General features: G+C 31.0%; 3 protein-coding genes and 1 long non-coding RNA gene across 9 annotated transcripts in view; 2 read left to right on the top strand and 2 right to left on the bottom strand.

The window, feature by feature from the left end:
- The first annotated feature begins 305 nt into the window (after positions 1–305).
- On the top strand, positions 306–830 carry LOC122524766. The gene is made up of 2 exons (XR_006305618.1): positions 306–397; positions 646–830. It is a non-coding gene; the product is annotated as an uncharacterized LOC122524766 (long non-coding RNA).
- Positions 407–4,057, bottom strand: LOC122524763. The gene is made up of 4 exons (XM_043647185.1): positions 1,976–4,057; positions 1,217–1,888; positions 892–1,129; positions 407–805 (listed from the first exon to the last, which is right to left on the bottom strand). Exons 1-4 carry the CDS (start codon positions 3,697–3,699, stop codon positions 542–544), a joined length of 2,898 nt encoding a protein of 965 aa, XP_043503120.1. The 5' UTR covers positions 3,700–4,057; the 3' UTR covers positions 407–541.
- Positions 4,058–4,329: 272 nt separating this feature from the next.
- Positions 4,330–6,975, top strand: LOC122524765. 4 transcript variants are annotated; one of them, XM_043647187.1, is made up of 7 exons: positions 4,332–4,579; positions 4,709–4,867; positions 5,118–5,298; positions 5,388–5,838; positions 5,952–6,178; positions 6,279–6,360; positions 6,474–6,975. In XM_043647187.1, the coding sequence occupies exons 2-6, from the start codon at positions 4,753–4,755 to the stop codon at positions 6,358–6,360; spliced, it is 1,056 nt and encodes a 351-aa protein (XP_043503122.1). In that variant the 5' UTR covers positions 4,332–4,579; positions 4,709–4,752; the 3' UTR covers positions 6,474–6,975. The 4 variants fall into 4 exon arrangements, with proteins under 4 accessions (XP_043503125.1, XP_043503123.1, XP_043503124.1 ...); XM_043647190.1 differs by having other exon boundaries at positions 4,330–4,849; positions 5,181–5,298; XM_043647188.1 differs by having other exon boundaries at positions 4,330–4,849.
- Positions 6,976–8,755: 1,780 nt separating this feature from the next.
- LOC122524760 (putative uncharacterized protein DDB_G0289263) overlaps positions 8,756–13,928 on the bottom strand; it is a 120,299-nt gene continuing 115,126 nt past the window's right edge. For all 3 annotated transcript variants that reach the window (XM_043647179.1, XM_043647177.1, XM_043647178.1), the window contains 6 exons: positions 13,398–13,905; positions 11,711–13,289; positions 10,112–10,975; positions 9,814–9,980; positions 9,462–9,661; positions 8,756–9,345 (listed from right to left, as the gene is read on the bottom strand). In XM_043647179.1, coding sequence (XP_043503114.1) covers positions 9,310–9,345; positions 9,462–9,661; positions 9,814–9,980; positions 10,112–10,975; positions 11,711–13,289; positions 13,398–13,905 — 3,354 coding nt within the window. In that variant the 3' untranslated portion in view covers positions 8,756–9,309. The remainder of the gene's footprint in view (positions 9,346–9,461; positions 9,662–9,813; positions 9,981–10,111; positions 10,976–11,710; positions 13,290–13,397; positions 13,906–13,928) is intronic.

Below are 13,928 nucleotides of genomic sequence, written 5' to 3'. Positions count from 1 at the left end.
ATTTTATTTTGCGATAAAAAGATACACAATGGCTAGTTATGTCATTTGACTATTCCTAGTTTCTGATTGGTTGAAATATTGTGTCATGTTGCGTACACTATGTCATATATTTGTATACGCATGCCTTCAGATGCATTTTTTCATACAGTAATTATTTTATTTACGTTAAAGCTGTTAATCTAGAACGTGTTTAATGTTGTAGATATTTTTATATTCTGGGTGAACACTTTTTATTAGCATTCATATATAACATAAAAGGTTAAGCACATTATTATAGTGAAAGTAATCCTTGATATTATATGAAAGAGAATAAATATATTATATATGCAAAATATACACCTATTTGAGTGTAATATAAAATTGTTTTCATGGTTATTATATTATAATATAAATATATGTAAGTGAAACAATCAACAATGTTTTTATATATTAATTAAATAATTTACATCCACATAAACAAAATTTTTACCATTGCCTATGGCAATTAAACATAATTTGTGAAAAAAATATCAAGAAAATAGAATAAGTAAATAATACTATATTACTTCCTTTGATACTGCGCTGTCGATTGTAAAACACCGGTAGTAATCGAATCCAAAATCCAGCTTTCTTTAACACCATTTGCACCAATAATAATTTTTGCAGCTTGCGGATATTCAGTTATTCTACCACCGGCAGCTTTGATAAGTTCCTTTAAAACCTGAGCAGAAGGTGTAGTACCATTTTCAACGTGTAAGAAACCAGAAGTAGCAAACAAATCTGGTACATAAGCCATTCCAAATAATTCTCGATCTTTGCGATTTTCCTATAATAAAATAAAAATATAATAATATATATTTTTCTATTAAAAATCATCTACATACTGTTTTTAAATTGTAATATAATTATTACTTTGACTGCCTTTGAGTAATGCATCATTTCATAATCTTCTGGATTCAACCATTCATTATTTTCTAAAGATTTCAAAACCCATTCAAGATTTACGAGCCAGCAACCTCTTATTATACCATGCAATAAATTTACTGTACGCACTCCTGTGCTCACTACGTGAGTTGTTCTACGCGTAACGTTTTGTTCTATACTTGCCATGCCAAGAGATTTTACAATGTTTTTAATTAAATGTTTGTCTCTGAAAAATAATGTAATTTAACATTTATTAACGTTTTTCTATGCAGAAAATATCAAGGTGTAAATTAGAAGAATATTGCTAAGTTACCCTTTTGAAAATCCTGTTATAACCATAATAATTTTTGGAGATTTATGAAACGATCTTTGAGAAGACCTTTTTTTAATTTGAAATTCATTCATAGAATTTTCATTTTCAATGATTTCAGTTTTCTGATCAGAAGGTTTATATAAATTTTCTAATTTTCTCACTATATCGCTATCAACCATTTTTTTAATTACAATCTTCTTACTAACCACTTTTCTAGGATGTTTACGTTCTTTTTTCTTCTTTAGATCGAAAGAAAAATTATTTTCTGACAAATCGTTATTACTTTTTTCTGCGTCGTTTGGGACATTGCATTGCTTCGTCCATAAGTTCTGTTTCATTGTTCTCTTCTTTTTAAATTGTTTTTTTTTCTTTGTTATCAATGGCGTAGGTGATGAAGATTTTTCCATTGGAGTAAACGATAATTTAGAGTCTTCAGTAAGTGGCAATAATTTTTTTTTCTTTATCTTAGGGGGAATAACATTTACATTTTTTAAACTGTTGTTTTTTATTTTGTCTTTGCCAGTTACCTGCTGACTAAGAGATTCATCTATAATTACTTCCTTGCATTTCAGTTTATTCGAAGCAATAAAAGGTGAATCATCTAAAATAACTGTACTACGTAAAATGTCTTTTTTGTTTTTGGTACACAGAATTGTTGTATGAATTTTACATCTGAAAAATAAAAGATGTTACAATAATTTATTTACACAAATGAATTATTATGTATACAAATATTTAACAATGGTTTAATATACTTACGCGCATGGTTCTGTTTTTGGACTAAGAACAGTTTCATCTATTTTTTTTTTATTGCTCTTATTTAATGTTTCAATCATCTTAGAAGAATCCTTAAGTTTTGTATTATGTATTACTGTATCCATTTGTGATAGAGATTTCGGAAAATTAGATTGAACTGCATCATAAGGTGTACATTGAATATAATTCGAGCTATCACTGTTTTCATTTGTTGTTTCATTATTGCGTCGTGAATGTTTTTCTGATGTTCTTGTACTTCGCTGTTTTGATTGTTCTTTGTTGTGAGATTGCCTATGTTTATATGTAGAATTTAAAGATGTATTCACTTGTAACGAACCATGAACTTTAGCTACATTTTCCTCTTCATTTGCATTATCCATAGATGTATTTACATGTAAAGATGATTCAAGTTCTTCTACGCTATTTTCATTGTTAACTGTGGTTTTAATACTTTCATCTTTTTCAGTAATAAATTGACTTGATTGGAGTAATGTATTTGACGTTACCAATATAGTTTTCTGATTCATCAAAGATTCTTTATCTGATATTGAATTTGTTTGATTTATTTTTTCTTTTTTGTTTTGAATTTCAGATTCTTTTTTATTGCTAATTTGATTATTATTAATCGCATTTACTGTATCTACTTTTTCATTACAAGTATTATAATGTTCCAAACTATGATTTTGAACAGTTGTTAATTCCATGGATACAACTGTTGCACTTTTTTTACTTCTTTCATTATTAATGCCACGTTCTTCAATAAACTTTTTATTGTTTCCACACAATTCCTCGTTAAACGTGGAACATAATATTGGTGTATCAAGGGATTCAATTTCATTACTTAAAATATTTAAACTCGATACAGATTTTTGACTCAGATCATCTGTATCACATTTTGTTCTATTTTTAGAAAGATTTTTTAACGAAAGTCTTGATTTATGACGTCTTCTATGACTACCAGATATTATAGGACTAATTTTATAATTTACATTTCTAAGATATAACTGTCGCAAATTATTTTCTATGTCATGATTTTCTTTCATTGCAGTCTCAACGACTTGAGGATAATCAATATCATTATGCATGAACAGTCTTCTTTTTGATTTTTTTGATTTATCTATAGATTCATTATCATTGCAATTTTTAACAGGTGTAGAAAAGATACTAACCATATTATTCTGAGTACCTGTCTGTATATTAGTAATTCCATTTCTTGAAAGTTGTTGTTGATTTTCAATATTCTTGGAATAAGTATTTAATAATTGATTATTCTGATTTTCTAGAACTAAAGTAGTCTTTATAACACATTCATCTTGTTTATTAAATATTTCTCTAGTTTTAGTTAATATTGCATCTCTTAGCTGTTGAAAACTTGCATCAGTTTGTTTAACATGTTTTATATCAATGACACGCACACTGACATTCTTTAACGGTAGATCTTTATAAGAACTTACATTATTTGTTTTATTTACAGTAGATTTCTCAGCAACGTTTTTATCAGATTGTTTATTCTTGCCAGATTCTTTATTATCTCTTAATAAGTTATTATAAGGTTGTATTTGAACAGACGATTCATTACTCTTAATGTGTGTTTTTCTGAGAGAACCGTTACCTGAATCTGTGAAGTTTGTAAAACTTAAATTAACTGCTAACGAACTACGACGATTTTTAGGGCTGCTTTCTTCGTCCGAATTAATTTCAATAGTTTTTCTCTTACTCGAACTCATATTTGTAATATAATATTTATATAAAATTAATATAGATGTAATCACATATGTTTAGATCATTCTTTCGATTATATTGATTTATAACACTTAATAAATGATGACAAATGACTATACGTGTCAATAATTATTATATATTTATATATATAAATATATAAATATTATATTTTATGTCACATTTTGTAATATGTAATAATATTTCATTCGTATGACAATGAACTACCCGCCATTTTGAATGGTAGAAAAAAGATAATAATTGTCATTAAGTCCCATTCTCATCGCACTGGTGGATTCTTGTCGTTTGGTCATTATAGTCACACAAAATTGTGTTATCCTGATAACTATAGAAATTATTCAATTTAAAAGAAATTACTTTAAAACCTGCCATTATGTAACTGTGGATAAGTCAATGAAAACTTTCTTGACATTTATACTCTCCTGATTTAAAATTGAATTTTCGATATAATCTTATAATGTTTATAAAGAAAGGGAGCGATAAAATTTGAAAGAATGGTAGTTATCTTTATTTTATTTTGAATAAGATTGTCAGAATTGTCCGATTGTGTTGATACAATTTACAGTTTCTAGACGTCACATTTTATGAATATTAAGAGGTTAGTAAGCATGAATCTGTGAATTTCCCGCCATTTTTCTTGGAGCTCTAACGTGATTTTTCGGTACTGCGAGGAATAAGTTTGGAAACATTTTTACAACTATTTTAAACTTATAAAAGTGAACATTTTAATTTATTGCATTATACTTTACATTATTTTTCACGTTATGATAAGGAAAATCTATATTAACATAATATTTAAAAAAAAAAGAAGAATCATTATATTGTTGGCTTTGTGAAAGAAACAATCGTGAAAGTGTTGTTTGTAGAGTGAGTACAATTTATATGGTGTGTTGGTAGTGGAGTCAAATGGAAGATTAATAATAATAATAATATTAATAATAATAACAATAATAATAAAAACAAAAAAAAGAAAAACATTCTCTTGTTAAATTTTAGAAGAGTTTTTTAAAAACGAACATTTAATTGCATCTTTTTGATGCATGATGAACACTCCAACCAGAGAATTTTTAAGAAGACCAGACGGGTCACGTAGAAGATCTGCACGTCAAGCTTTAGCTGTTATTCCTAATATCCCTGGTATGACACTTTCACCAGGTATCTATAATATTATTTACAATATTTGTGTTTAATCATACTTGTTAAGGGTAAAATGTAAAAGTTGCATATTACATATATATATATCCGTTGTACTGTATATGTGTATTGTATTTTTGTTAATCAGTTTTATCAAATATCATTTACCATTTTGTCATTTGGTAAAAATCATTATAAAATTAAATCATATTGATTTATGTATAAATTACATCCATGAAAGGGTTATATTAGGTTCTTTCATATTTTGTAGGTGAAGTACTTTCGATTGAGCAAAATAATATGGACAATGTAATTAATAGTCGACACACTTCAGATTCTTGTAGTCCAGCTCCTAGTCCCGACGAACTTGTTATTCAGAAACGAGGAAGACGACGAAGGACTATTGTCTGGTCACCAGATCTGGACGCCTGTAAGCGTGACAGCTTATTAAGGTTGGTTCTTGTTTTTTTAAATTGTTCTTAAAGTATTGAAGATATAAATCAAATGAATGAGTGAATATTTTGTTCTTTTTTTACTTTAGTTTAAGTTTCAAGGATCGAACTCCAGTAAAGAGTCCAATAAAAGCCACAGTGTTATTGAGAAGTACACCTAGAAAGAGATTATCTCTTGGCGATGAGACTAGATTTAGTTTATCAGAAAAAAAAAAGAGAACACCTTCGAAATCCACAAACTTAATTGATACTTCAGTACAAAAAAAGTTCAATGGAAATTTAGTAAATGGATTACGAGGTCTTAGCCATGATCAGTTGGTCAAACTTATTACGGATGTAATATCTATGCAAGAAAGTGGTACTCTACGAGAAGATGACAAATTAAGGGATGTCTTCATGAACAAAATACCAATGGCGGATATACAACCGCTGAGAGAAAAACTTTGTAATTTGAGGCAAAATGTTTTCGCTAGTCTTGTTTCCTCTAATACAGATGACTGCGCATATAGTCGTGCATACATACATTTAGAAGCATTTCAAGTACGGTTTGAAATTTAATTTTTTTAAAATATGATAAAATAATTTTTCATGCATTAGAGAGAGAGAGAGAGAGAATTTGTTAGATTAAATTTATTATTTTTATATCTATATAGAAAGCAGTAATTGATCAGGGGAGAATACTTCTAGACTCGCAACATTGGTCATCTCTGATGCAATATGTTTTTGCAGCATGGAATATAATTAAAGAATTACCTGAATGGGAAAGTCAGGGTTTAGATAATACTACTTGTAAATGTTTCAAAAATTTAGCCATATTGTGTACTCGTGCGTTAATGGAAGGACGTTTCAATTTACCAATGTTGAATTTGTACAGGGAGAGGTAAGATTAATTAAAAGTATTATCTTTTTTATTTTTTTGCGTACTATTGTTTATTACTACTCTTGTTATTACTGTTTTTTTCTTTTTTTTTTTTTTTTAGATTTGAGGCCATGGCAAAAGACTGTGAAGAAATAAATGCATGTCTTCAGCTATTAAAAGATAGCAATCCAGTTATTGTCTAGGTATATTTAAATTATGATTAATTTACATACCGTTTTTATATACGTTGACTCAAAAATCTTGAAGTTAATTTAGAATTATTCATTTCTTCTTTTTTTGTTTTTGTTTTCTGCAGTGTCATGGTATTATTCTCTTAATACATTATTTAATATAATAATTTATACAAGTAGAGGAAAGAGATAGAGGAATATATCGTGATCAAAATTCAATATCTTCTGGTCATTATATTGTGTCAAGATTTATCGACAATTTTGTCGCCATAATAAGACTTATATTTATAGATATATATATTTTTGTTAATATATACATCCATTTTTATAACATTATACACTTTAATAACTTCGACTGAGATCTTAACGCATTTTGAAATATTTCTCACGAATATCAAACAAATCTCTATAAATTATTACCTTATAGTTAAGCATTTTCTTAAGCGATTAAAACTTTATGGAACAGATTTTATGAGTTATTACTAAAAAGAAAGAAAAAAAAAATTTGTGGTTCTATGTTAAATTAGCAGAATTTGAAATTAACAATTTTGAAATTATTGACGTTCATATAGTTTTTTATAAGTATGAAAATAATAAATGCTATTTATAAATAGACGTATATTGGAATAAGTATATGATCATTCTTCTTTGTCGTATATTTAATAATATTTAATGCAGGCATGATAAATTTTATATGTTGGTTAAAACGTTAAAAAGTTGGTAAAAACGTTTACAGTATCCTTCGTTTTATGTTATGTTAACGAATTAAAATTGCCATTTTATTAATTTCCTATATTTTTATATAATACATTAGTTAATAATTATTATTATTTAATCTTATTCTATATCGTTCTATATAAATATGTGAAGAGAGATAGGAGTCTGGACTAAATTTATTAAAAACAATTTTTTATTTGTCATTATATATATATATATATATATATATATATATATATATATATATATATATTCATATGTATATATACATATATATATATATTTATATGTATATATATTTATTTATATGTATATATATATATTTATACATATATCATATATTCTTACATAATATGTGTATCTGTTATTATTTCTGAAAAAGGCACATACTTTATTAATTAGTAATCATCAAAAAATTTTTTTTGGAGGCCTGTATTAGGACCGAAACGACATGTATATGTATATTATATATATATATAATTATTTATATATATATATATATATATTTATTTATTTATTTAAGGATTATAACAACATGCTTATAGAAATTTTCTGATGTATCAGTAAAATTTCTTTCTATTCTATTAGAATATTGCATCAGTAATTTTAGAAATTCCTGAACTACTAAAAATGGTATACGCTTTTAAAATGGAATTTTAATCAATCACACATTAATATTTATTCTATATTTCTCCACTTGAAAGATTCTTTCCGCCTCTATAACGTACTTACACACTGCTGGTCATTTTTAAATGTCTATCTTGGCAAGTCTATATTACACCGTACACCTTCGGAACATTTTCTAAATCCGAGGAGATTATTTATTTATATATATAATTTTTTATCTTTTATTTAAAATCAGATCGAGAAAATGTCTTGACACGAAATTTAAATGTAATAACAGGTCTCGCAACAAGAGAATCTGATTTCATCTAAACATAGATATTTAGGTGAAACAAATTAACGATAATAATAGGCACGTGATTATTAAGTACAGAAAAGTTCTTGTGTTGGAACATGCGATACATCTATCTTGCTTGAATATATTTCCGCGTGATGTATTAGAAGAGAGCTATCATTTCTTCAAAGTGTCCTTATTTTAAATATTAAGTCAAATGATATTAGACTTCGTCTCTCTTGACAATGAATTTTCATGCATGCGTGCGTGCGTGCATAATTTGTGTGTATGTATGTATGTATTTATGTACGTATGACGTATGTGTATGTGTATGTGTATGTGTGGTGTCATAGATTAGAGCATTAAAATAAGTCGTTAAAAAACATTGTAGCATTTTTGTACTTTATCTTAAAGGAACTGATGCTAAACTACGTATGAAGAACAAAAATAAAAGAAAGAAAATCTTTTTTCATTAATAAGTACATTGAAAAAAAAAAGAAATACACACTGTAAAAAGCAAGAAATCGTTGATAAATTGTTTTGTTAAAAATTATTGATTATTGTGTAGTCCGTTGTTTGAGTGACGTCAGAAAAAACTGAAACATTATATATTTATTGTTTCTATCTCATAAAAGTTCAAATTGTTTTCATTTTCATCGATATATATATATATATATAATATATACATTTATATATGTTTGTCATTGTATTAGTTTTTTTGTCTTATATTTATAATTTTTAAAAATATTATTTTTGTGTCACATTTTAATAAAAAAGAAATGCGAAAGACGAGAACAAAAAATATGAGACGAATGTATTAAAACCTATATATATATAACATACGTGTTGCACCAAATACTGTATATGCTTTACAATATCCTATATACTTTGAATCTTTTTTCCTTTCTCGTAAAACATAGTAAAGAAGATAATAATATGATCTCCACGTCTCTCGCCTAACTACATATCTTTATATAACATAAACATAAACATTTTATATTTCCACGTGTAAAAGTTAAAAGAGAGAGAGAGAGAGAGAGAGAAAGAGAGAAAGATTTGTCAATAAAAATAACTTATATGTTAATCCCAGCACACATACACGTATGGGCTTGGGCGTTTTGTCTTCTACACGCGCTGTATTTTCTCTTAAAAAATCTAAAAAAATTATACAGAATTTTGTATTCGTTTCCTTTCGGCGAGATAACACATAATTATTAAATAAGACAACATTGGTAATGTGTGACAATGGACTACGATACTTAATAAGATAAAGCTGCTGATCGAATACTGTGATAATGAATAATTAATTATTAGCGGATATTACGAATGATGTGGCATCAGGTGCCTTAGTCCGTTTTTGTTGGTTGTACTCTAGGATACAACTGAAACATGAAAATAATATTTAAGAGATTAATCACATATAAAGTAAGGAAGAATAATACTAAAGTTTTTTTTTAAGTACAAAATATATAATAATATTTTTATAAGTGTAACTTACACCCAGTAAATTTCGAGGTACATAGCCCTCTTTGTGTCCAAGTTTGCTCCACCACCATTCTCTTTCGTTATCGTCACCTTTACGAAGCACGACCAAAGAGTCACCATTTTTTAAAGAAAGTTCGTCACTATGTTGCGCCTCATAGTCAAAAACCGCATACACTTGACCATTATTCATAATTCCTAATTTCTCTTGTACACCTGTAACGAGAGTTTAACAGTTAATTTGCTAATTAATCTGCTAATTAATTTGCTAATTAAATCATGACACACGATGGCGAATATATAATCATAATAATAATAATAATAATAATAATAATAATAATAATAATAATAATAATAACAATACTAACTGTATAAATATTCCGAGCATCCGTCAAAGCCCTCTTCATCTTCTTCACATTTTTCCGCAGCTGTTTCGTGATCGGAAAGTGTCGTTGCAAAAATGCAAGCACCGTGTTCTACCAAAAATCTCACCATAGAGAGATTGTTGCAACTCGCGGCACAGTGAAGCGGTGTCCTATAAAATTGAACAAGTATTATATATATAGTACACACACACACACACATAAGAGTAATGCAAATTTTTATATGCAAATATATGTAAATAGGAGAAAGAAGTAGAAAATATAGGAAAAACATTGATATTACCATCCATCGCTATCTTGAGCATTAACATCGCAGCCAAATTCAACAAGAAATTTCACGATTTCAAGATGACCAGCACATATGGCGTTGTGAAGGGCGGTTATACCCTCGTCATTGGCCGAGCTTGGATTGGCAACCTCTTTGGCGGTTTTCTTCACTAGTTCGAGCTCACCTTCTAGGCTGGCGTCCAAGAGAAGTGCAAGTGGGTCGAAGGAAACTCTTCTCGATAGATTAGCTTTCCCCGTACTAGACTTCAGATTACCTTTTTTCCTTCTCATCACTTCGGACGTCTTACCATCTATATCTAATTCTAATCTACGTTCCGTGTCGCTTTTTAATTTAGGTTTATCCTCGATGTTGATTATATTCAAAGCATCGATGATATCCGATTCTTCTAATTTTTCGTTTCCGATTACATCCTCGCCAATAATCGTATTATTTTTCTTACAATTACTATCCGTCGTGTCGATTATTTGCTGAGATTGTTGTTGTTGTTGCTGTTGCTGTTGCTGCTGTTGCTGTTGCTGTTGCTGCTGCTGTTGTTGTTGCTGTTGCTGTTGTTGTTGTTGCTGCTGCTGTTGTTGTTGTTGCTGTTGTTGCTGTTGTTGTTGCTGTTCAGGTTGCATGAGGTCCGCTGGTATTTCAGTTTCCGGGAAAAGAAAAGCCGGGGGCATTTCAATGCGTCGATTTATCGACACGTGAACATTCGATTTAGCATATCGCAACTTGGGTTGTTCCGAAATTGGTGCTTTCTTCAACGTCAACGGACGTGCCTTAATAATTTGGTGATTACTGAGTTGAGAGTCCGTTGGTGATTCCGGTGGTTCCGACGTAGGAATAGGTGGTATATCTTCTTCTTTCTCGGTTCTGAAAATTATTAAATAATATTAATAAATATAGAAAACAATAAAATAAGAAATCAACACTTTACAAAGCTTCAAGAGTTTAATAATACCATTGCATTCAAAGATTCTTTAGAATTTAACTTTTTTTTAGCTAGCAAAATTCAAGTCGGTAATTGCTTCAAGTGTTTCGCGATTGTCTTTCGAGTGAACAATACTTGTTAAGGTAAAGATTGCACGACCCACTCGATTAAAGTACCTATGTCTCTACTCGTCGTTTTTATTCGACACAAGTTCCAAATTGAAATAATCAGGAAATATTCTCCAAGAAAAAGAGAAATAAAGGTTGCAAAGAATACACAAAGATTTTTAAAGTATCACCGACCACTTTGGTATCCTACGCCTTTATCAATCAGAGACCTCGCGGGAACTAAGCGCACGTATGTTGTCTCTTCAGTACATTCGTCGTTCTATTTCGGTGTCTATTATTCGAGACAGGCCTCACACTCGATTCACTCTCGCCAAATCGATCGTGGACTAATTAACATTTATAATTAACCCACCCCATGTAATTGTTTCCCCTCTTTTTCTCCTCGCTGGATAAGTCGAATTCCTTTTCATTCTCTTTCCTACTTTCAATTGTCCATTATATATATTTTTTGTTACGTATAATATATGCAACATTGCAATAATAATAATAGTAATAATAATAATAATAAAGGATAAAAAAAAACATATAGAAATATATATAAAAATGTACCTGGAACCAATGCTAACAACAACCGCCGTTTTACAATCGTTGAGTCCATCCGAAGTTACATCGATTTTGTCATGATGAGTCAGCCTAGGAGGTGGATTGGGTTTGCTTGGTTTTGGGGGTAGCGCAGGCTTAATCTTGTCCTCTGTTCTCAATTCATTCAAATTCTTTCTCTCGTTCTCGTTCTTTAACCTTTCAAACTCGAATGGCTTTTCCGATAGCTTGCTAGGTGGTTCAAACTTGACGTTGTGATCGTGCTTAATCGTCGTGCTTTGTTCGTATTTCGAAGACGTCGATTCGAATTTATTTTGTCCCGACTCGTATTTTGTTTGCTCTTGCTTGAATTGTTGAGGATTGTTCGTAACCTCGTGCTTGAAAGATGGATTACCACCGTGTTGCTCGTATTTAACCGAATTTCGATTCTCGTGTTGGTCGTGTTTGTATTGCTGCGAGGATTGACCGGAATCGTATTTAGCATTATGGTGTTGTTCGTGTTTCGATTGCCCATTCTCGTGTTTCTGATCGTGTTTAATACCTTGCTCGTACATCTTTGATGGTTGATCGTATTTCATTTGTTGACTATCGTATTTAAAGAGATTCCCATCGTATCTAATTTGTTGTTGTGGCTGCTGCTGCTGCTGCTGTTGTTGTTCGTGTTTAGATGGCAAGACGTGCTCGAATTTATCCTGTACCTTCGTAGGTTCGAATTTATTTTTATTATCGTTCTGAGATTCGTTTTGGTTTTGATTGTATCGTTGAACGTTCGTATTACTAGTTAGAGTTGTTGCACTTGGAGTGGCATGTACGCTTGCCACGAGATTCGGTGAATTTTGGGCTTGATAAATCGTTGAAGAAGATACGTGAGCGTTCGTCTGACCAGTACTATGTTGTTGTTGTTGTTGTTGTTGTTGCTGCGGCTGCTGTTGATTGCTTCCGTAATTGTGCCTCGACGCGTAATTAGACTCTTGAGTGGAACTGACGTTTCCTTGCCCTGTTTGATTCGCCTGTTGCTGACTGTTGTTATTTGACCCACTCAAACCCACAAAGTTTTGGGTCGTCGAGTGAGCTCGACTTATCAGACTGAGCGTCTGCGGCATCACAGGATTGATCTTAGTCGAGGATGTTTGATAAATTAAAGATTTAACAGGAAAACTTGGCGCCACGCTCGACACCGGTTTTTGATGAGTCTGTAGATTTCGATGATTATGGGCCTGCGTGATGGACGGCGCTGAGCCTAAGCTGGAGGTCGAGGAACTCGTTGAATTGTATTGCTTCGTTTGAGTATTACCGTGCTGTGCCTGTTGCTGTTGTTGCTGCAACTGTGATTGCTGGTTATGGGCATGAATCCTAAAGTTCTGTGACAAATTCTCCTGAGTGAAATTATTGTGTGCCGAGCCGATCAGATTGTTATTGCTATTATTATTGTTGTTATTATTATTATTGTTATTGTGATTATTGTTGTTGTTGCCGGTAATGTTGCTATTGTTGTTGCAGTTTGCCTGCAAATTGGCAGTCTGGTTACCAAGATTTTGATTGTGCTGCTGTTGCTGCTGTTGATTCGATCCAAGGGGTTGAGACTGACCTGCAAAATCATAGGTAATCGGAGGGTGATGCAGGTGGTACGGTGCACGCGTGTGTGGGGGAGATATAGGATATTGACGAATATTGCAAGATAAATAAAAAAACTTACCTTGTATGTGCGACTGCGACTGGCTGTGGGCGATTTGATGACCGAATTGTTGAAAGGCAGTCCTCTGTCCGAGTTGGGAGGCGCTCGCACTGTGCTGTATCTTATTTTTGTTAACGTCGTCCTCGACGGCTTTGAAGTTCACGGTAAACTTGGTATTATACGGTAACGTCTGATACTTCGGATCATTTTTATTAAGATTGAAATCATTGTCGTTAGGTATGTGCGAGTAAGGTTCGATCGCGGCAATGTTCCCGGTAGGTCTCGCTTTACCACCGGCATTAAAGTCGAGTTTAGATTCCGGGAAATTGGTGTTCGTAGTAGCGTTCGTACGATTCGTCGAGCCAAGTTGTTGGCTCAGTCGTTGATTCAATGCTCTTTTACGTTGCAGTCGACCCTGAAGTTGCGCTATCCTTGCGTCGATAGACGCCATTTCTGCTTGCCTCTGAGCGAGTGCTAATCTCTGTTGAGATACCACTTGATTTTGTTGCTCGTTCATCTTGTTGCGATACTGGGGAAAATGTTGAATGTTTA

This window comes from Polistes fuscatus, unplaced genomic scaffold, assembly GCF_010416935.1.
Source record: "Polistes fuscatus isolate 324 unplaced genomic scaffold, CU_Pfus_HIC Scaffold8, whole genome shotgun sequence".
Taxonomy (NCBI): Eukaryota; Metazoa; Arthropoda; class Insecta; order Hymenoptera; family Vespidae; genus Polistes; species Polistes fuscatus.
The sequence above is the reverse complement of the archived record's forward strand: the minus strand, read 5'-3'. Positions and strand labels throughout refer to the sequence as shown.